This window comes from Scyliorhinus torazame, chromosome 4 (genome assembly GCF_047496885.1).
Source record: "Scyliorhinus torazame isolate Kashiwa2021f chromosome 4, sScyTor2.1, whole genome shotgun sequence".
Classification (NCBI taxonomy): domain Eukaryota; kingdom Metazoa; phylum Chordata; class Chondrichthyes; order Carcharhiniformes; family Scyliorhinidae; genus Scyliorhinus; species Scyliorhinus torazame.
Genome location: NC_092710.1, coordinates 17,026,535 through 17,048,553, shown reverse-complemented (window position 1 = coordinate 17,048,553; position 22,019 = coordinate 17,026,535). Strand labels below are relative to the sequence as shown.

At 46.3% G+C, this 22,019-nt stretch overlaps 1 protein-coding gene across 1 annotated transcript in view; it reads right to left on the bottom strand.

Annotated features, from left to right (window-relative positions):
* Positions 1-22,019, bottom strand: part of LOC140410137 (calcium-binding protein 1-like) — a 177,232-nt gene that overhangs the window by 102,790 nt on the left and 52,423 nt on the right. Inside the window, exon 2 of the mRNA XM_072498089.1 lies at positions 16,139-16,169. Coding sequence (XP_072354190.1) covers positions 16,139-16,169 — 31 coding nt within the window. The remainder of the gene's footprint in view (positions 1-16,138; positions 16,170-22,019) is intronic.

The window sequence follows — 22,019 nt, the reverse complement described above, 5'->3', positions numbered from 1 at the left end:
CATTGGGATTGTGTAGAATGGGAGTGAATGGGAATGGGATTGATCCATTGTGATTGTGTAGAATGGGAGTGAATGGGAATCGGATTGATCCATTGGGATTGATCCATTGGGATTGTGTAGAATGGGAGTGAATGGGAAGGGGTTTGATCCATTGGGATTGTGTAGAATGGGAGTGAATGGGAAGGGGTTTGATCCATTGGGATTGTGTAGAATGGGAGTGAATGGGAAGGGGATTGATCCATTGGGATTGTGTAGAATGGGAGTGAATGGGAAGGGGTTTGATCCATTAGGATTGTGTAGAATGGGAGTGAATGGGAAGGGGTTTGATCCATTGGGATTGTGTAGAATGGGAGTGAATGGGAAGGGGATTGATCCACTGGGATTGTGTAGAATGGGAATGAATGGGAAGGGGATTGATCCATTGGGATTGTGTAGAATTGGAATGAATGGGAAGGGTATTGATTCCATTCACTCCCATTCTACACAATCCCAATGGATCAAACCCCTTCCCATTCACTCCCATTCTACACAATCGCAATGGAAGGGGATGCATCCATTGGGATTGTGTAGAATGGGAGTGAATGGGAAGGGGTTTGATCCATTGGGATTGTGTACAATTGGAGTGAATGGGAAGGGGATTGATCCATTAGGATTGTGTATACTGGGAGTGAATGGGAAGGGAATTGCTACATTGGGATTGTGTGCAATGGGAGTAAATGGGATGGGGATTGATCCATTGGGATTGTGTAGAATGGGAGTGTATTTGAATGGGATTGATCCATTGGGATTGTGTAGAATGGGAGTGAATGGGAATGGGATTGATCCGTTCGGATTGATCCATTGGGATTGTGTAGCATGGGAGTGAATGGGAAGGGGTTTGATCTATTGGGATTGTGTAGAATGGGAGTGAATGGGAAGGGGTTTGATCCATTGGGATTGTGTAGAATGGGAGAGAATGGGAAGGGGATTGATCCATTTAGGTTGTGTTGAATGGGAGTGAATGGGAAGGGGTTTCATCCATTGGGATTGTGTAGAATGGGAGTAAATGGGAAGGGGATTGATCCATTGGGATTGTGTAGAATGGGAGTGAATGGGAAGGGGTTTGATCCATTGGGATTGTGCTGAATGGGAGTGAATGGGAAGGGGTTTGATCAATTGGGATTGTGTAGAATGGGAGTGAATGGGAAGGGGTTTGATCCATTGGGATTGTGTACAATGGGAGTGAATGGGAAGGGGATTGATCCATTAGGATTGTGTTGAATGGGAGTGAATGGGAAGGGGATCGATCCATTGTGATTGTGTATACTGGGAGTGAATGGGAAGGGAATTGATACATTGGGATTGTGTACAATGGGAGCGAATGGGATGAGGATTGATCCATTGGGATTGTGTAGAATGGGAGTGAATGGGAATGGGATTGATCCATTGGGATTGTGTAGAATGGGAGTGAATGGGAATCGGATTGATCCATTGGGATTGATCCATTGGGATTGTGTAGAATGGGAGTGAATGGGAAGGGGTTTGATCCATTGGGATTGTGTAGAATGGGAGTGAATGGGAAGGGGTTTGATCCATTGGGATTGTGTAGAATGGGAGTGAATGGGAAGGGGTTTTATCCATAGGGAATGTGTAGAATGGGAGTGAATGGGAAGGGGCTCGATCCATTGGGATTGTGTAGAATGGGAGTGAATGGGAAGGGGTTTGATCCATTGGGATTGTGTACAATGGGAGTGAATGGGAAGTGGTTTGATCCAATGGGATTGTGTAGAATGGGAGTGAATGGGAAGGGAATTGATCCATTGGGAATGTGTAGAATGGGAGTGAATGGGAAGGGGTTTGATCCATTGGGATTGTGTAGAATGGGAGTGAATGGGAAGGGGATTGATCCATAGGGATTGTGTAGAATGGGAGTGAATGGGAAGTGGTTTGATCCATTGGGATTGTGTAGAATGGGAGTGAATGGGAAGGGGATTGATCCATTGGGATTGTGTAGAATGGGAGTGAATGGGAAGGGGATCGATCCATTGGGATTGGGTATACTGGGAGTGAATGGGAAGAGAATTGATACATTGGGATTGTGTACAATGGGAGCGAATGGGATGGGGATTGATCCATTGGGATTGTGTAGAATGGGAGTGAATGGGAATGGGATTGATCCATTGGGATTGTGTAGAATGGGAGTGAATGGGAATTGGATTGATCCATTGGGATTGTGTAGAATGGGAGTCAATGGGAAGGTGTTTGATCCATTGGGATTGTGTACAATGGGAGTGAATGGGAAGGGGTTTGATCCATTGGGATTGTGTAGAATGGGAGTGAATGGGAAGGGGTTTGATCCATTGGGATTGTGTAGAATGGGAAGGGCTTGATCCAATTGTGATTGTGTAGAATGGGAGTGAATGGGAAGGGGTTTGATCCATTAGAATTGTGTTGAATAGGAGTGAATGGGAAGGGGATTGATCCATTGGGATTGTGTTGAATGGGAGTGAATGGGAAGGGGTTTGATCCATTGGGATTGTGTAGAATGGGAGTGAATGGGAAGGGGTTTGATCCATTGGGATTGTGTAGAATGGGAGTGAATGGGAAAGGGTTTGATCCATTGGGATTGTGTAGAATGGGAGAGAATGGGAAGGGTTTTATCCATTGGGATTGTGTAGAATGGGAGTGAATGGGAAGGGGATTGATCCTTTGGGATTGTGTAGAATGGGAGTGAATGGGAAAGGGTTTGATCCATTGGGATTGTGTAGAATGGGAGTGAATGGGAAGGGGATTGAACCATTAGGATTGTCTAGAATGGGAGTAAATGGGAAGGGGTTTGATCCATTGGGATTGTGTACAATGGGAGTGAATGGGAAGGGGTTTGATCCATTGGGATTGTGTAGAATGGGAGTGAATGGGAAGGGGATTGATCCATTTAGATTGTGTTGAATGGGAGTGAATGGGAAGGGGTTTCATCCATTGGGATTGTGTAGAATGGGAGTAAATGTGAAGGGGATTGATCCATTGGGATTGTGTAGAATGGGAGTGAATGGGAAGGGGTTTGATCCATTGGGATTGTGTTGAATGGGAGTGAATGGGAAGGGGTTTGATCCATTGGGATTGTGTAGAATGGGAGTGAATGGGAAGGGGTTTGATCCATTGGGATTGTGTACAATGGGAGTGAATGGGAAGGGGATTGATCCATTAGGATTGTGTTGAATGGGAGTGATTGGGAAGGGGATCGATCCATTGGGATTGTGTATACTGGGAGTGAATGGGAAGGGAATTGATACATTGGGATTGTGTACAATGGGAGCGAATGGGATGGGGATTGATCCATTGGGATTGTGTAGAATGGGAGTGAATGGGAATGGGATTGATCCATTGTGATTGTGTAGAATGGGAGTGAATGGGAATCGGATTGATCCATTGGGATTGTGTAGAATGGGAGTGAATGGGAAGGGGTTTGATCCATTGGGATTGTGTAGAATGGGAGTGAATGGGAAGGGGTTTGATCCATTGAGATTGTGTAGAATGGGAGTGAATGGGAAGGGGATTGATCCATTGGGATTGTGTAGAATGGGAGTGAATGGGAAGGGGTTTGATCCATTAGGATTGTGTAGAATGGGAGTGAATGGGAAGGGGTTTGATCCATTGGCATTGTGTAGAATGGGAGTGAATGGGAAGGGGATTGATCCACTGGGATTGTGTAGAATGGGAATGAATGGGAAGGGGATTGATCCATTGGGATTGTGTAGAATTGGAATGAATGGGAAGGGTATTGATCCCATTCACTCCCATTCTACACAATCCCAATGGATCAAACCCCTTCCCATTCACTCCCATTCTACACAATCGCAATGGAAGGGGATGCATCCATTGGGATTGTGTAGAATGGGAGTGAATGGGAAGGGGTTTGATCCATTGGGATTGTGTACAATGGGAGTGAATGGGAAGGGGATTGATCCATTAGGATTGTGTTGAATGGGAGTGATTGGGAAGGGGATCGATCCATTGGGATTGTGTATACTGGGAGTGAATGGGAAGGGAATTGATACATTGGGATTGTGTACAATGGGAGCGAATGGGATGGGGATTGATCCATTGGGATTGTGTAGAATGGGAGTGAATGGGAATGGGATTGATCCATTGTGATTGTGTAGAATGGGAGTGAATGGGAATCGGATTGATCCATTGGGATTGATCCATTGGGATTGTGTAGAATGGGAGTGAATGGGAAGGGGTTTGATCCATTGGGATTGTGTAGAATGGGAGTGAATGGGAAGGGGTTTGATCCATTGGGATTGTGTAGAATGGGAGTGAATGGGAAGGGGATTGATCCATTGGGATTGTGTAGAATGGGAGTGAATGGGAAGGGGTTTGATCCATTAGGATTGTGTAGAATGGGAGTGAATGGGAAGGGGTTTGATCCATTGGGATTGTGTAGAATGGGAGTGAATGGGAAGGGGATTGATCCACTGGGATTGTGTAGAATGGGAATGAATGGGAAGGGGATTGATCCATTGGGATTGTGTAGAATTGGAATGAATGGGAAGGGTATTGATTCCATTCACTCCCATTCTACACAATCCCAATGGATCAAACCCCTTCCCATTCACTCCCATTCTACACAATCGCAATGGAAGGGGATGCATCCATTGGGATTGTGTAGAATGGGAGTGAATGGGAAGGGGTTTGATCCATTGGGATTGTGTACAATTGGAGTGAATGGGAAGGGGATTGATCCATTAGGATTGTGTATACTGGGAGTGAATGGGAAGGGAATTGCTACATTGGGATTGTGTGCAATGGGAGTAAATGGGATGGGGATTGATCCATTGGGATTGTGTAGAATGGGAGTGTATTTGAATGGGATTGATCCATTGGGATTGTGTAGAATGGGAGTGAATGGGAATGGGATTGATCCGTTCGGATTGATCCATTGGGATTGTGTAGCATGGGAGTGAATGGGAAGGGGTTTGATCTATTGGGATTGTGTAGAATGGGAGTGAATGGGAAGGGGTTTGATCCATTGGGATTGTGTAGAATGGGAGAGAATGGGAAGGGGATTGATCCATTGGGATTGCGTAGAATGTGAGTGAACGCTAAGGGGATTGATCCATTGGGATTGTGTAGAATGGGAGTGAATGCAAAGGGGATTGACCCATTGAGATTGTGTAGAATGGGAGTGAATGGGAAGGGGATCGATCCATTGGGATTGGGTATACTGGGAGTGAATGGGAAGGGAATTGATACATTGGGATTGTGTACAATGGGAGCGAATGGGATGGGGATTGATCCATTGGGATTGTGTAGAATGGGAGTGAATGGGAATTGGATTGATAAATTGGGATTGTGTAGAATGGGAGTGAATGGGAATCGGATTGATCCATTGGGATTGATCCATTGGGATTGTGTAGAATGGGAGTGAATGGGAAGGTGTTTGATCCATTGGGATTGTGTACAATGGGAGTGAATGGGAAGGGGTTTGATCCATTGGGATTGTGTAGAATCGGAGTGAATGGGAAGGGGTTTGATTCTTTGGGATTGTGTTGAATAGGAGTGAATGGGAAGGGGATTTATCCATTGGGATTGTGTTGAATGGGAGTGAATGGGAAGGGGTTTGATCCATTGGGATTGTGTAGAATGGGAGTGAATGGGAAGGGGTTTGATCCATTGGGATTGTGTACAATGGGAGTGAATGGTAAGGGGTTTGATCCATTGGGATTGTTTAGAATGGGAGTGAATGTGAAGGGGATTGATCCATTGGGATTGTGTAGAATGGGAGTGAATGGGAAGGGGTTTGATCCATTGGGATTGTGTTGAATGGGAGTGAATGGGAAGGGGTTTGATCCATTGGGATTGTGTAGAATGGGAGTGAATGGGAAGGGGATTGATCCATTAGGATTGTGTTGAATGGGAGTGAATGGGAAGGGGATCGATCCATTGGGATTGTGTATACTGGGAGTGAATGGGAAGGGGTTTGATCCATTGGGATTGTGTAGAATGGGAGTGAATGGGAAGGGGTTTGATCCATTGGGATTGTGTTGAATAGGAGTGAATGGGAAGGGGATTGATCCATTGGGATTGTGTTGAATGGGTGTGAATGGGAAGGGGTTTGATCCATTGGGATTGTGTAGAATGGGAGTGAATGGGAAGGGGTTTGATCCATTGGGATTGTGTAGAATGGGAGTGAATGGGAAGGGGTTTGATCCATTGGGATTGTGTAGAATGGGAGAGAATGGAAAGGGGTTTTATCCATTGGGATTGTGTAGAATGGGAGTGAATGGGAAAGGGATTGATCCTTTGGGATTGTGTAGAATGGGAGTGAATGGGAAAGGGTTTGATCCATTGGGATTGTGTAGAATGGGAGTGAATGGAAGGGGATTGATCCATTAGGATTGTCTAGAATGGGAGTAAATGGGAAGGGGTTTGATCCATTGGGATTGTGTACAATGGGAGTGAATGGGAAGGGGTTTGATTCTTTGGGATTGTTTAGAATGGGAGTGAATGTGAAGGGGATTGATCCATTGGGATTGTGTAGAATGGGAGTGAATGGGAAGGGGTTTGATCCATTGGGATTGTGTTGAATGGGAGTGAATGGGAAGGGGTTTGATCCATTGGGATTGTGTAGAATGGGAGTGAATGGGAAGGGGTTTGATCCATTGGGATTGTGTACAATGGGAGTGAATGGGAAGGGGATTGATCCATTAGGATTGTGTTGAATGGGAGTGAATGGGAAGGGGATCGATCCATTGGGATTGTGTATACTGGGAGTGAATGGGAAGGGAATTGATACATTGGGATTCTGTACAATGGGAGCGAATGGGATGGGGATTGATCCATTGGGATTGTGTAGAATGGGAGTGAATGGGAATGGGATTGATCCATTGGGATTGCGTAGAATGGGAGTGAATGGGAATTGGATTGATCCATTGGGATTGATCCATTGGGATTGTGTAGAATGGGAATGAATGGGAAGGGGTTTGATCCATTGGGATTGTGTAGAATGGGAGTGAATGGGAAGGGTTTTGATCCATTGGGATTGTGTAGAATGGGAGTGAATGGGAAGGGGATTGATCCATTTAGATTGTGTTGAATGGGAGTGAATGGGAAGGGGTTTCATCCATTGGGATTGTGTAGAATGGGAGTAAATGGGAAGGGGATTGATCCATTGGGATTGTGTAGAATGGGAGTGAATGGGAAGGGGTTTGATCCATTGGGATTGTGTACAATGGGAGTGAATGGTAAGGGGATTGATCCATTAGGATTGTGTTGAATGGGAGTAAATGGGAAGGGGATCGATCCATTGGGATTGGGTATACTGGGAGTGAATGGGAAGGGAATTGATGCATTGGGATTGTGTACAATGGGAGCGAATGGGATGGGGATTGATCCATTGGGATTGTGTAGAATGGGAGTGAATGTGAATGGATTGATCCAGTGGGATTGTGTAGAATGGGAGTGAATGGGAATCGGATTGATCCATTGGGATTGATCCATTGGGATTGTGTAGAATGGGAGTGAATGGGAAGGTGTTTGATCCATTGGGATTGTGTACTATGGGAGTGAATGGGAAGGGGTTTGATGCATTGGGATTGTGTTGAATGGGAGTGAATGGGAAGGGGATCGATCCATTGGGATTGTGTATTCTGGGAGTGAATGGGAAGGGAATTGATACATTGGGATTGTGTACAATGGGAGCGAATGGGATGGGGATTGATCCATTGGGATTGTGTAGAATGGGAGTGAATGGGAATGGGATTGATCCATTGGGATTGTGTAGAATGGGAGTGAATGGGAATCGGATTGATCCATTGGGATTGATCCATTGGGATTGTGTAGAATGGGAGTGAATGGGAAGGGGTTTGACCATTGGGATTGTGTAGAATGGGAGTGAATGGGAAGGGGTTTGATCCATTGGGATCGTGTAGAATGGGAGTGAATGGGAAGGGGATTGATCCATTTAGATTGTGTTGAATGGGAGTGAATGGGAAGGGGATTCATCCATTGGGATTGTGTAGAATGGGAGTAAATGGGAAGGGGATTGATACATTGGGATTGTGTAGAATGGGAGTGAATGGGAAGGGGTTTGATCCATTGGGATTGTGTACAATGGGAGTGAATGGGAAGGGATTGATGCATTAGGATTGTGTTGAATGGGAGTGAATGGGAAGGGGATCGATCCATTGGGATTGGTTATACTGGGAGTGAATGGGAAGGGAATTGATACATTGGGATTGTGTACAATGGGAGCGAATGGGATGGGGATTGATCCATTGGGATTGTGTAGAATGGGAGTGAATGGGAATGAGATTGATCCATTGGGATTGTGTAGAATGGGAGTGAATGGGAATCGGATTGATCCATTGGGATTGATCCATTGGGATTGTGTAGAATGGGAGTGAATGGGAAGGTGTTTGATCCATTGGGATTGTGTACAATGGGAGTGAATGGGAAGGGGTTTGATCCATTGGGATTGTGTAGAATGGGAGTGAATGGGAAGGGGTTTGATCCATTGGGATTGTGTAGAATGGGAGTGAATGGGAAGGGGTTGATCCAATTGTGATTGTGTAGAATGGGAGTGAATGGGAAGGGGATCGCTCCATTGGGATTGTGTATACTGGGAGTGAATGGGAAGGGGTTTGATCCATTGGGATTGTGTAGAATGGGAGTGAATGGGAAGGGGTTTGATCCATTGGGATTGTGTTGAATAGGAGTGAATGGGAAGGGGATTGATCCATTGGGATTGTGTTGAATGGCTGTGAATGGGAAGGGGTTTGATCCATTGGGATTGTGTAGAATGGGAGTGAATGGGAAGGGGTTTGATCCATTGGGATTGTGTAGAATGGGAGTGAATGGGAAGGGGTTTGATCCATTGGGATTGTGTAGAATGGGAGAGAATGGAAAGGGGTTTTATCCATTGGGATTGTGTAGAATGGGAGTGAATGGGAAAGGGATTGATCCTTTGGGATTGTGTAGAATGGGAGTGAATGGGAAAGGGTTTGATCCATTGGGATTGTGTAGAATGGGAGTGAATGGAAGGGGATTGATCCATTAGGATTGTCTAGAATGGGAGTAAATGGGAAGGGGTTTGATCCATTGGGATTGTGTACAATGGGAGTGAATGGGAAGGGGTTTGATCCATTGGGATTGTTTAGAATGGGAGTGAATGTGAAGGGGATTGATCCATTGGGATTGTGTAGAATGGGATTGAATGGGAAGGGGTTTGATCCATTGGGATTGTGTTGAATGGGAGTGAATGGGAAGGGGTTTGATCCATTGGGATTGTGTAGAATGGGAGTGAATGGGAAGGGGTTTGATCCATTGGGATTGTGTACAATGGGAGTGAATGGGAAGGGGATTGATCCATTAGGATTGTGTTGAATGGGAGTGAATGGGAAGGGGATCGATCCATTGGGATTGTGTATACTGGGAGTGAATGGGAAGGGAATTGATACATTGGGATTGTGTACAATGGGAGCGAATGGGATGGGGATTGATCCATTGGGATTGTGTAGAATGGGAGTGAATGGGAATGGGATTGATCCATTGGGATTGCGTAGAATGGGAGTGAATGGGAATTTGATTGATCCATTGGGATTGATCCATTGGGATTGTGTAGAATGGGAGTGAATGGGAAGGGGTTTGATCCATTGGGATTGTGTAGAATGGGAGTGAATGGGAAGGGGATTGATCCATTTAGATTGTGTTGAATGGGAGTGAATGGGAAGGGGTTTCATCCATTGGGATTGTGTAGAATGGGAGTAAATGGGAAGGGGATTGATCCATTGGGATTGTGTAGAATGGGAGTGAATGGGAAGGGGTTTGATCCATTGGGATTGTGTACAATGGGAGTGAATGGTAAGGGGATTGATCCATTAGGATTGTGTTGAATGGGAGTAAATGGGAAGGGGATCGATCCATTGGGATTGGGTATACTGGGAGTGAATGGGAAGGGAATTGATGCATTGGGATTATGTACAATGGGAGCGAATGGGATGGGGATTGATCCATTGGGATTGTGTAGAATGGGAGTGAATGGGAATGGGATTGATCCATTGGGATTGTGTAGAATGGGAGTGAATGGGAATCGGATTGATCCATTGGGATTGATCCATTGGGATTGTGTAGAATGGGAGTGAATGGGAAGGTGTTTGATCCATTGGGATTGTGTACTATGGGAGTGAATGGGAAGGGGTTTGATGCATTGGGATTGTGTTGAATGGGAGTGAATGGGAAGGGGATCGATCCATTGGGATCGTGTATTCTGGGAGTGAATGGGAAGGGAATTGATACATTGGGATTGTGTACAATGGGAGCGAATGGGATGGGGATTGATCCATTGGGATTGTGTAGAATGGGAGTGAATGGGAATGGGATTGATCCATTGGGATTGTGTAGAATGGGAGTGAATGGGAATCGGATTGATCCATTGGGATTGATCCATTGGGATTGTGTAGAATGGGAGTGAATGGGAAGGGGTTTGACCATTGGGATTGTGTAGAATGGGAGTGAATGGGAAGGGGTTTGATCCATTGGGATCGTGTAGAATGGGAGTGAATGGGAAGGGGATTGATCCATTTAGATTGTGTTGAATGGGAGTGAATGGGAAGGGGATTCATCCATTGGGATTGTGTAGAATGGGAGTAAATGGGAAGGGGATTGATACATTGGGATTGTGTAGAATGGGAGTGAATGGGAAGGGGATTGATCCATTGGGATTGTGTACAATGGGAGCGAATGGGATGGGGATTGATCCATTGGGATTGTGTAGAATGGGAGTGAATGGGAATGAGATTGATCCATTGGGATTGTGTAGAATGGGAGTGAATGGGAATCGGATTGATCCATTGGGATTGATCCATTGGGATTGTGTAGAATGGGAGTGAATGGGAAGGTGTTTGATCCATTGGGATTGTGTACAATGGGAGTGAATGGGAAGGGGTTTGATCCATTGGGATTGTGTAGAAAGGGAGTGAATGGGAAGGGGTTTGATCCATTGGGATTGTGTAGAATGGGAGTGAATGGGAAGGGGTTGATCCAATTGTGATTGTGTAGAATGGGAGTGAATGGGAAGGGGTTTGATCCATTAGGATTGTGTTGAATAGGAGTGAATGGGAAGGGGATTGATCCATTGGGATTGTGTTGAATGGGAGTGAATGGGAAGGGGTTTGATCCATTGGGATTGTGTAGAATGGGAGTGAATGGGAAGGGGTTTGATCCATTGGGATTGTGTAGAATGGGAGTGAATGGGAAGGGGTTTGATCCATTGGGATTGTGTCGAATGGGAGAGAATGGGAAGGGGTTTGATCCATTGGGATTGTGTAGAATGGGAGTGAATGGGAAGGGGATTGATCCTTTGGGATTGTGTAGAATGGGAGTGAATGGGAAAGGGATTGATCCATTGGGATTGTGTAGAATGGGAGTGAATGGGAAGGGGATTGATCCATTAGGAATGTCTAGAATGGGAGTAAATGGGAAGGGGTTTGATCCATTGGGATTGTGTACAATCGGAGTGAATGGGAAGGGGTTTGATCCATTGGGATTGTGTAGAATGGGAGTGAATGGGAAGTGGATTGATCCATTTAGGTTGTGTTGAATGGGAGTGAATGGGAAGGGGTTTCATCCATTGGGATTGTGTAGAATGGGAGTAAATGGGAAGGGGATTGATCCATTGGGATTGTGTAGAATGGGAGTGAATGGGAAGGGGTTTGATCCATTGGGATTGTGCTGAATGGGAGTGAATGGGAAGGGGTTTGATCCATTGGGATTGTGTAGAATGGGAGTGAATGGGAAGGGGTTTGATCCATTGGGATTGTGTACAATGGGAGTGAATGGGAAGGGGATTGATCCATTAGGATTGTGTTGAATGGGAGTGAATGGGAAGGGGATCGATACATTGGGATTGTGTATACTGGGAGTGAATGGGAAGGGAATTGATACATTGGGATTGTGTACAATGGGAGCGAATGGGATGAGGATTGATCCATTGGGATTGTGTAGAATGGGAGTGAATGGGAATGGGATTGATCCATTGGGATTGTGTAGAATGGGAGTGAATGGGAATCGGATTGATCCATTGGGATTGATCCATTGGGATTGTGTAGAATGGGAGTGAATGGGAAGGGGTTTGATCCATTGGGATTGTGTAGAATGGGAGTGAATGGGAAGGGGTTTGATCCATTGGGATTGTGTAGAATGGGAGTGAATGGGAAGGGGTTTGATCCATAGGGAATGTGTAGAATGTGAGTGAATGGGAAGGGGCTCGATCCATTGGGATTGTGTAGAATGGGAGTGAATGGGAAGGGGTTTGATCCATTGGGATTGTGTACAATGGGAGTGAATGGGAAGTGGTTTGATCCATTGGGATTGTGTAGAATGGGAGTGAATGGGAAGGGAATTGATCCATTGGGAATGTGTAGAATGGGAGTGAATGGGAAGGGGTTTGATCCATTGGGATTTTGTAGAATGGGAGTGAATGGGAAGGGGATTGATCCATAGGGATTGTGTAGAATGGGAGTGAATGGGAAGTGGTTTGATCCATTGGGATTGTGTAGAATGGGAGTGAATGGGAAGGGGATCGATCCATTGGGATTGGGTATACTGGGAGTGAATGGGAAGGGAATTGATACATTGGGATTGTGTACAATGGGAGCGAATGGGATGGGGATTGATCCATTGGGATTGTGTAGAATGGGAGTGAATGGGAATGGGATTGATCCATTGGGATTGTGTAGAATGGGAGTGAATGGGAATTGGATTGATCCATTGGGATTGTGTAGAATGGGAGTCAATGGGAAGGTGTTTGATCCATTGGGATTGTGTACAATGGGAGTGAATGGGAAGGGGTTTGATCCATTGGGATTGTGTAGAATGGGAGTGAATGGGAAGGGGTTTGATCCATTGGGATTGTGTAGAATGGGAAGGGGTTGATCCAATTGTGATTGTGTAGAATGGGAGTGAATGGGAAGGGGTTTGATCCATTAGAATTGTGTTGAATAGGAGTGAATGGGAAGGGGATTGATCCATTGGGATTGTGTTGAATGGGAGTGAATGGGAAGGGGTTTGATCCATTGGGATTGTGTAGAATGGGAGTGAATGGGAAGGGGTTTGATCCATTGGGATTGTGTAGAATGGGAAGGGGTTGATCCAATTGTGATTGTGTAGAATGGGAGTGAATGGGAAGGGGTTTGATCCATTAGAATTGTGTTGAATAGGAGTGAATGGGATGGGGATTGATCCATTGGGATTGTGTAGAGTGGGAGTGATTGGGAAGGGGATTGATCCATTGGGATTGTGTTGAATGGGAGTGAATGGGAAGGGGTTTGATCCATTGGGATTGTGTAGAATGGGAGTGAATGGGAAGGGGATTGATCCATTGGGATTGTGTAGAATGGGAGTGAATGGGAAGGGGATTGATCCACTGGGATTGTGTAGAATGGGAGTGAATGGGAAGGGGTTTGATCCATTGGGATTGTGTAGAATGGGAGAGAATGGGAAGGGGTTTTATCCATTGGGATTGTGTAGAATGGGAGTGAATGGGAAAGGGATTGATCCTTTGGGATTGTGTAGAATGGGAGTGAATGGGAAGGGGTTTGATCCATTGGGATTGTGTACAATGGGAGTGAATGGGAAGGGGATTGATCCATTAGGATTGTGTTGAATGGGAGTGAATGGGAAGGGGATCGATCCATTGGGATTGTGTATACTGGGAGTGAATGGGAAGGGAATTGATACATTGGGATTGTGTACAATGGGAGCGAATGGGATGGGGATTGATCCATTGGGATTGTGTAGAATGGGAGTGAATGGGAATGGGATTGATCCATTGGGATTGCGTAGAATGGGAGTGAATGGGAATTGGATTGATCCATTGGGATTGTGTAGAATGGGAGTGAATGGGAAGGGGTTTGATCCATTGGGATTGTGTAGAATGGGAGTGAATGGGAAGGGGTTTGATCCATTGGGATTGTGTAGAATGGGAGTGAATGGGAAGGGGATTGATCCATTTAGATTGTGTTGAATGGGAGTGAATGGGAAGGGGTTTCATCCATTGGGATTGTGTAGAATGGGAGTAAATGGGAAGGGGATTGATCCATTGGGATTGTGTAGAATGGGAGTGAATGGGAAGGGGTTTGATCCATTGGGATTGTGCTGAATGGGAGTGAATGGGAAGGGGTTTGATCCATTGGGATTGTGTAGAATGGGAGTGAATGGGAAGGGGTTTGATCCATTGGGATTGTGTACAATGGGAGTGAATGGGAAGGGGATTGATCCATTAGGATTGTGTTGAATGGGAGTGAATGGGAAGGGGATCGATACATTGGGATTGTGTATACTGGGAGTGAATGGGAAGGGAATTGATACATTGGGATTGTGTACAATGGGAGCGAATGGGATGAGGATTGATCCATTGGGATTGTGTAGAATGGGAGTGAATGGGAATGGGATTGATCCATTGGGATTGTGTAGAATGGGAGTGAATGGGAATCGGATTGATCCATTGGGATTGATCCATTGGGATTGTGTAGAATGGGAGTGAATGGGAAGGGGTTTGATCCATTGGGATTGTGTAGAATGGGAGTGAATGGGAAGGGGTTTGATCCATTGGGATTGTGTAGAATGGGAGTGAATGGGAAGGGGTTTGATCCATAGGGAATGTGTAGAATGTGAGTGAATGGGAAGGGGCTCGATCCATTGGGATTGTGTAGAATGGGAGTGAATGGGAAGGGGTTTGATCCATTGGGATTGTGTACAATGGGAGTGAATGGGAAGTGGTTTGATCCATTGGGATTGTGTAGAATGGGAGTGAATGGGAAGGGAATTGATCCATTGGGAATGTGTAGAATGGGAGTGAATGGGAAGGGGTTTGATCCATTGGGATTTTGTAGAATGGGAGTGAATGGGAAGGGGATTGATCCATAGGGATTGTGTAGAATGGGAGTGAATGGGAAGTGGTTTGATCCATTGGGATTGTGTAGAATGGGAGTGAATGGGAAGGGGATCGATCCATTGGGATTGGGTATACTGGGAGTGAATGGGAAGGGAATTGATACATTGGGATTGTGTACAATGGGAGCGAATGGGATGGGGATTGATCCATTGGGATTGTGTAGAATGGGAGTGAATGGGAATGGGATTGATCCATTGGGATTGTGTAGAATGGGAGTGAATGGGAATTGGATTGATCCATTGGGATTGTGTAGAATGGGAGTCAATGGGAAGGTGTTTGATCCATTGGGATTGTGTACAATGGGAGTGAATGGGAAGGGGTTTGATCCATTGGGATTGTGTAGAATGGGAGTGAATGGGAAGGGGTTTGATCCATTGGGATTGTGTAGAATGGGAAGGGGTTGATCCAATTGTGATTGTGTAGAATGGGAGTGAATGGGAAGGGGTTTGATCCATTAGAATTGTGTTGAATAGGAGTGAATGGGAAGGGGATTGATCCATTGGGATTGTGTTGAATGGGAGTGAATGGGAAGGGGTTTGATCCATTGGGATTGTGTAGAATGGGAGTGAATGGGAAGGGGTTTGATCCATTGGGATTGTGTAGAATGGGAAGGGGTTGATCCAATTGTGATTGTGTAGAATGGGAGTGAATGGGAAGGGGTTTGATCCATTAGAATTGTGTTGAATAGGAGTGAATGGGATGGGGATTGATCCATTGGGATTGTGTAGAGTGGGAGTGATTGGGAAGGGGATTGATCCATTGGGATTGTGTTGAATGGGAGTGAATGGGAAGGGGTTTGATCCATTGGGATTGTGTAGAATGGGAGTGAATGGGAAGGGGATTGATCCATTGGGATTGTGTAGAATGGGAGTGAATGGGAAGGGGATTGATCCACTGGGATTGTGTAGAATGGGAGTGAATGGGAAGGGGATTGATCCATTGGGATTGTGTAGAATGGGAGTGAATGGGAAGGGGATTGATCCTTTGGGATGGTGTAGAATGGGAGTGAATGGGAAGGGGTTTGATCCATTGGGATTGTGTAGAATGGGAGTGAATGGGAAGGGGATTGATCCATTGGGATTGTGTAGAATGGGAGTGAATGGGAAGGCGATTGATCCATTGGGATTGTGTAGATTGGGAGAGAATGGGAAGGCGTTTTATCCATTTGTTAACTGAAGAAGATTTTTAACATCTTAAATTTACCTTCAATCTCCTCCGTTGTTAATTCACGGTCCTAGAGACAGAGAACATATTGGTTATCGTGAAAAACCCACACCCCTCACTGTAACACTCTGATATACCTCACACCCCTCTCTGTAACACTGATATACCCCACACCCCTCACTGTAACACTGATATACCCCACACCCCTCACTGTAACACTGATATACCCCACACCCCTCACTGTAACACTGATATATCCCACACTCCTCACTGTAACACTGATATACCCCACACCCCTCACTGTAACACTGATATACCCCACACCCCTCACTGTAACACTCTGATATACCTCACACCCCTCTCTGTAACACTGATATACCCCACACCCCTCACTGTAACACTGATATACCCCACACCCCTCACTGTAACACTGATATACCCCACACCCCTCACTGTAACACTGATATATCCCACACTCCTCACTGTAACACTGATATACCCCACACCCCTCACTGTAACACTCTGATATACCTCACACCCCTCTCTGTAACACTGATATACCCCACACCCCTCACATTAACACTAATATACCCCACACCCCTCACTGTAACACTGATATACCCCACACCCCTCACTGTAACACTGATATACACCACACCCCTCACTGTAACACTCTGATATACCCCCACACCCCTCACTGTAACACTGATATACCCCACACCCCTCACTGTAACACTGATATACCCCACACCCCTCACTGTAACACTGATATACCCCACACCCCTCACTGTAACACTCTGATATACCCCCACACCCCTCACTGTAACACTGATATACCCCACACTCCTCACTGTAACACTGATATACCCCACACCCCTCACTGTAACACTGATATACCCCACACCCCTCACTATAACACTGATATACCCCACACCCCTCACTGTAACACTGATATACCCCACACCCCTCACTGTAACACTCTGATATACCCCCACACCCCTCACTGTAACACTGATATACCCCACACTCCTCACTGTAACACTGATATACCCCACACCCCTCACTGTAACACTGATATACCCCACGCCCCTCACTATAACACTGATATACCCCACACCCCTCATTGTAACACTGATATATCCCACACCCCTCACTGTAACACTGATATACCCCACACCCCTCACGGTAACACTGATATATCCCACACCCCTCACTGTAACACTGATATACCCCACACCCCTCACTGTAACACTCTGATATACCCCACAACCCTCACTGTAACACTGATATACCCCACACCCCTCACTGTAACACTCTGATATATCCCACACCCCTCACTGTAACACTGATATACCCCACACCCCTCACTGTAACACTCTGATATACCCCACACCCCTCACTGTAACACTGATATACCCCACACCCCTCACTGTAACACTCTGATATACCCCACACCCCTCACTGTAACACTCTGATATATCCCACACCCCTCACTGTAACACTCTGATATACCCCACACCCCTCACTGTAACACTCTGATATATCCCACACACCTCACTGTAACACTGATATACCCCACACCCCTCACTGTAACACTCTGATATACCCCACAACCCTCACTGTAACACTGATATACCCCACACCCCTCACTGTAACACTCTGATATATCCCACACCCCTCACTGTAACACTGATATACCCCACACCCCTCACTGTAACACTCTGATATACCCCACACCCCTCACTGTAACACTGATATACCACACACCCCTCACTGTAACACTGATATACCCCACACCCCTCACTGTAACACTGATATACCCCACACCCCTCACTGTAACACTGATATATCCCCACACCTTCACTGTAACACTGATATACCCCACACCCCTCACTGTAACACTGATATACCCCACACCCCTCACTGTAACACTGATATACCCCACAACCCTCACTGTAACACTGATATACCCCACACCCCTCACTGTAACACTGATATATCCCACACCCCTCACTGTAACACTGATATACCCCACACCCCTCACTGTAACACTGATATATCCCACACCCCTCACTGTAACACTGATATACCCCACACCCCTCACTGTAACACTGATATACCCCACACCCCTCACTGTAACACTGATATATCCCACACCCCTCACTGTAACACTGATATACCCCACACCCCTCACTGTAACACTGATATATCCCACACCCCTCACTGTAACACTGATATACCCCACACCCCTCACTGTAACACTGATATATCCCACACCCCTCACTGTAACACTGATATACCCCACACCCCTCACTGTAACACTGATATACCCCACACCCCTCACTGTAACACTAATATACCCCACACTCCTCACTGTAACACCGATATACCCCACACCCCTCACTGTAACACTCTGATATACCCCACACCCCTCACTGTATCACTGATATACCCCACACCCCTCACTGTAACACTGATATACCCCACACCCCTCACTGTAACACTGATATACCCCACACCCCTCACTGTAACACTGATATACCCCACACCCCTCACTGTAACACTCTGATATACCCCACACCCCTCACTGTAACACTCTGATATACCCCACACCCCTCACTGTAACGCTCTGATCTACGCCACACCCCTCAATGTAACACTGATATACCCCACACCCCCACTGTAACACTCTGATATATCCCACACCCCTCACTGTAACACTCTGATATACCCCACACCCCTCACTGTAACACTCTGATATACCTCACACCCCTCTCTGTAACACTGATATACCCCACACTCCTCACTGTAACACTGATATACCCCACACCCCTCACTGTAACACTGATATACCCCACACCCCTCACTGTAACACTCTGATATATCCCACACCCCTCACTGTAACACTCTGATATACCCCACACCCCTCACTGTAACACTCTGATATACCTCACACCCCTCTCTGTAACACTGATATACCCCGCACTCCTCACTGTAACACTCTGATATATCCCACACCCCTCACTGTAACACTCTGATATACCCCACACCCCTCACTGTAACACTCTGATATATCCCACACCCCTCACTGTAACACTCTGATATACCCCACACCCCTCACTGTAACACTCTGATATATCCCACACCCCTCACTGTAACACTCTGATATACCCCACACCCCTCACTGTAACACTCTGATATACCTCACACCCCTCTCTGTAACACTGATATACCCCACACTCCTCACTGTAACACTGATATACCCCACACCGCTCACTGTAACACTGATATACCCCACACCCCTCACTGTAACACTGATATATCCCACACTCCTCACTGTAACACTGATATACGCCACACCCCTCACTGTAACACTGATATGCCCCACACCCCTCATTGTAACACTGATATATCCCATACCCCTCACTGTAACTCTGATATACTCCACACCCCTCACTGTAACACTGATATACCCCACACCCCTCACTGTAACACTCTGATATACCCCACACCCCTCACTGTAACACTGATATATCCCACACCCCTCACTGTAACACTGATATATCCCACACCCCTCACTGTAACACTGATATATCCCACACCCCTCACTGTAACACTGATATACCCCACACCCCTCACTGTAACACTGATATACCCCACACCCCTCACTGTAACACTAATATACCCCACACTCCTCACTGTAACACCGATATACCCCACACCCCTCACTGTAACACTCTGATATACCCCACACCCCTCACTGTATCACTGATATACCCCACACCCCTCACTGTAACACTGATATACCCCACACCCCTCACTGTAACACTGATATACCCCACACCCCTCACTGTAACACTGATATACCCCACACCCCTCACTGTAACACTCTGATATACCCCACACCCCTCACTGTAACACTCTGATATACCCCACACCCCTCACTGTAACGCTCTGATCTACGCCACACCCCTCACTGTAACACTGATATACCCCACACCCCCACTGTAACACTCTGATATATCCCACACCCCTCACTGTAACACTCTGATATACCCCACACACCTCACTGTAACACTCTGATATACCTCACACCCCTCTCTGTAACACTGATATACCCCACACTCCTCACTGTAACACTGATATACCCCACACCCCTCACTGTAACACTGATATACCCCACACCCCTCACTGTAACACTCTGATATATCCCACACCCCTCACTGTAACACTCTGATATACCCCACACCCCTCACTGTAACACTCTGATATACCTCACACCCCTCTCTGTAACACTGATATACCCCACACTCCTCACTGTAACACTCTGATATATCCCACACCCCTCACTGTAACACTCTGATATACCCCACACCCCTCACTGTAACACTCTGATATATCCCACACCCCTCACTGTAACACTCTGATATACCCCACACCCCTCACTGTAACACTCTGATATATCCCACACCCCTCACTGTAACACTCTGATATACCCCACACCCCTCACTGTAACACTCTGATATATCCCACACTCCTCACTGTAACACTGATATACGCCACACCCCTCACTGTAACACTGATATACCCCACACCCCTCACTGTAACACTGATATATCCCACACCCCTCACTGTAACTCTGATATACTCCACACCCCTCACTGTAACACTGATATACCCCACACCCCTCACTGTAACACTCTGATATACCCCACACCCCTCACTGTAACACTGATATATCCCACACCCCTCACTGTAACACTGATATATCCCACACCCCTCACTGTAACACTGATATATCCCACACCCCTCACTGTAACACTGATATACTCCACACACCTCACTGTAACACTGATATACCCCACACCCCTCACTGTAACACTGATATACCCCTCACCCCTCACTGTAACACTGATATACCCCACACCCCTCACTGTAACACTGATATACCCCACACCCCTCACTGTAACACTCTGATATACCCCACACCCCTCACTGTAACACTGATATACCCCACACCCCTCACTGTAACACTGATATACCCCACACCCCTCACTGTAACACTGATATACCCCACACCCCTCACTGTAACACTGATATATCCCACACCCCTCACTGTAACACTGATATACCCCACACCCCTCACTGTAACACTGATATACCCCACACCCCTCACTGTAACACTGATATACCCCACACCCCTCACTGTAACACTGATATACCCCACACCCCTCACTGTAACACTGATATACCCCACACCCCTCACTGTAACACTGATATACCCCACACCCCTCACTGTAACACTCTGATATACCCCACACCCCTCACTGTAACACTGATATACTCCACACCCCTCACTGTAACACTGATATATCCCACACCCCTCACTGTAACACTGATATACCCCACACCCCTCACTGTAACACTGATATACCCCACACCCCTCACTGTACACTGGTATACCCCACACCCCTCACTGTGACACTGATATACCCCAGACCCCTCACTGTAACACTGATATACTCCACACCCCTCACTGTGACACTGATATATCCCACACCCCTCACTGTAACACTGATATACCCCACACCCCTCACTGTAACACTGATATACCCCACACCCGTCACTGTAACACTCTGATATACCCCACACCCCTCACTGTAACACTGATATACCCCACACCCCTCACTGTAACACTGATATACCCCACACCCCTCACTGTAACACTGATATACCCCACACCCCTCACTGTAACACTGATATACCCCACACCCCTCACTGTAACACTGATATACCCCACACCCCTCACTGTAACACTGATATACCCCACACCCCTCACTGTAACACTGATATATCCCACACTCCTCACTGTAACACTGATATACCCCACACCCCTCACTGTAACACTCTGATATACCTC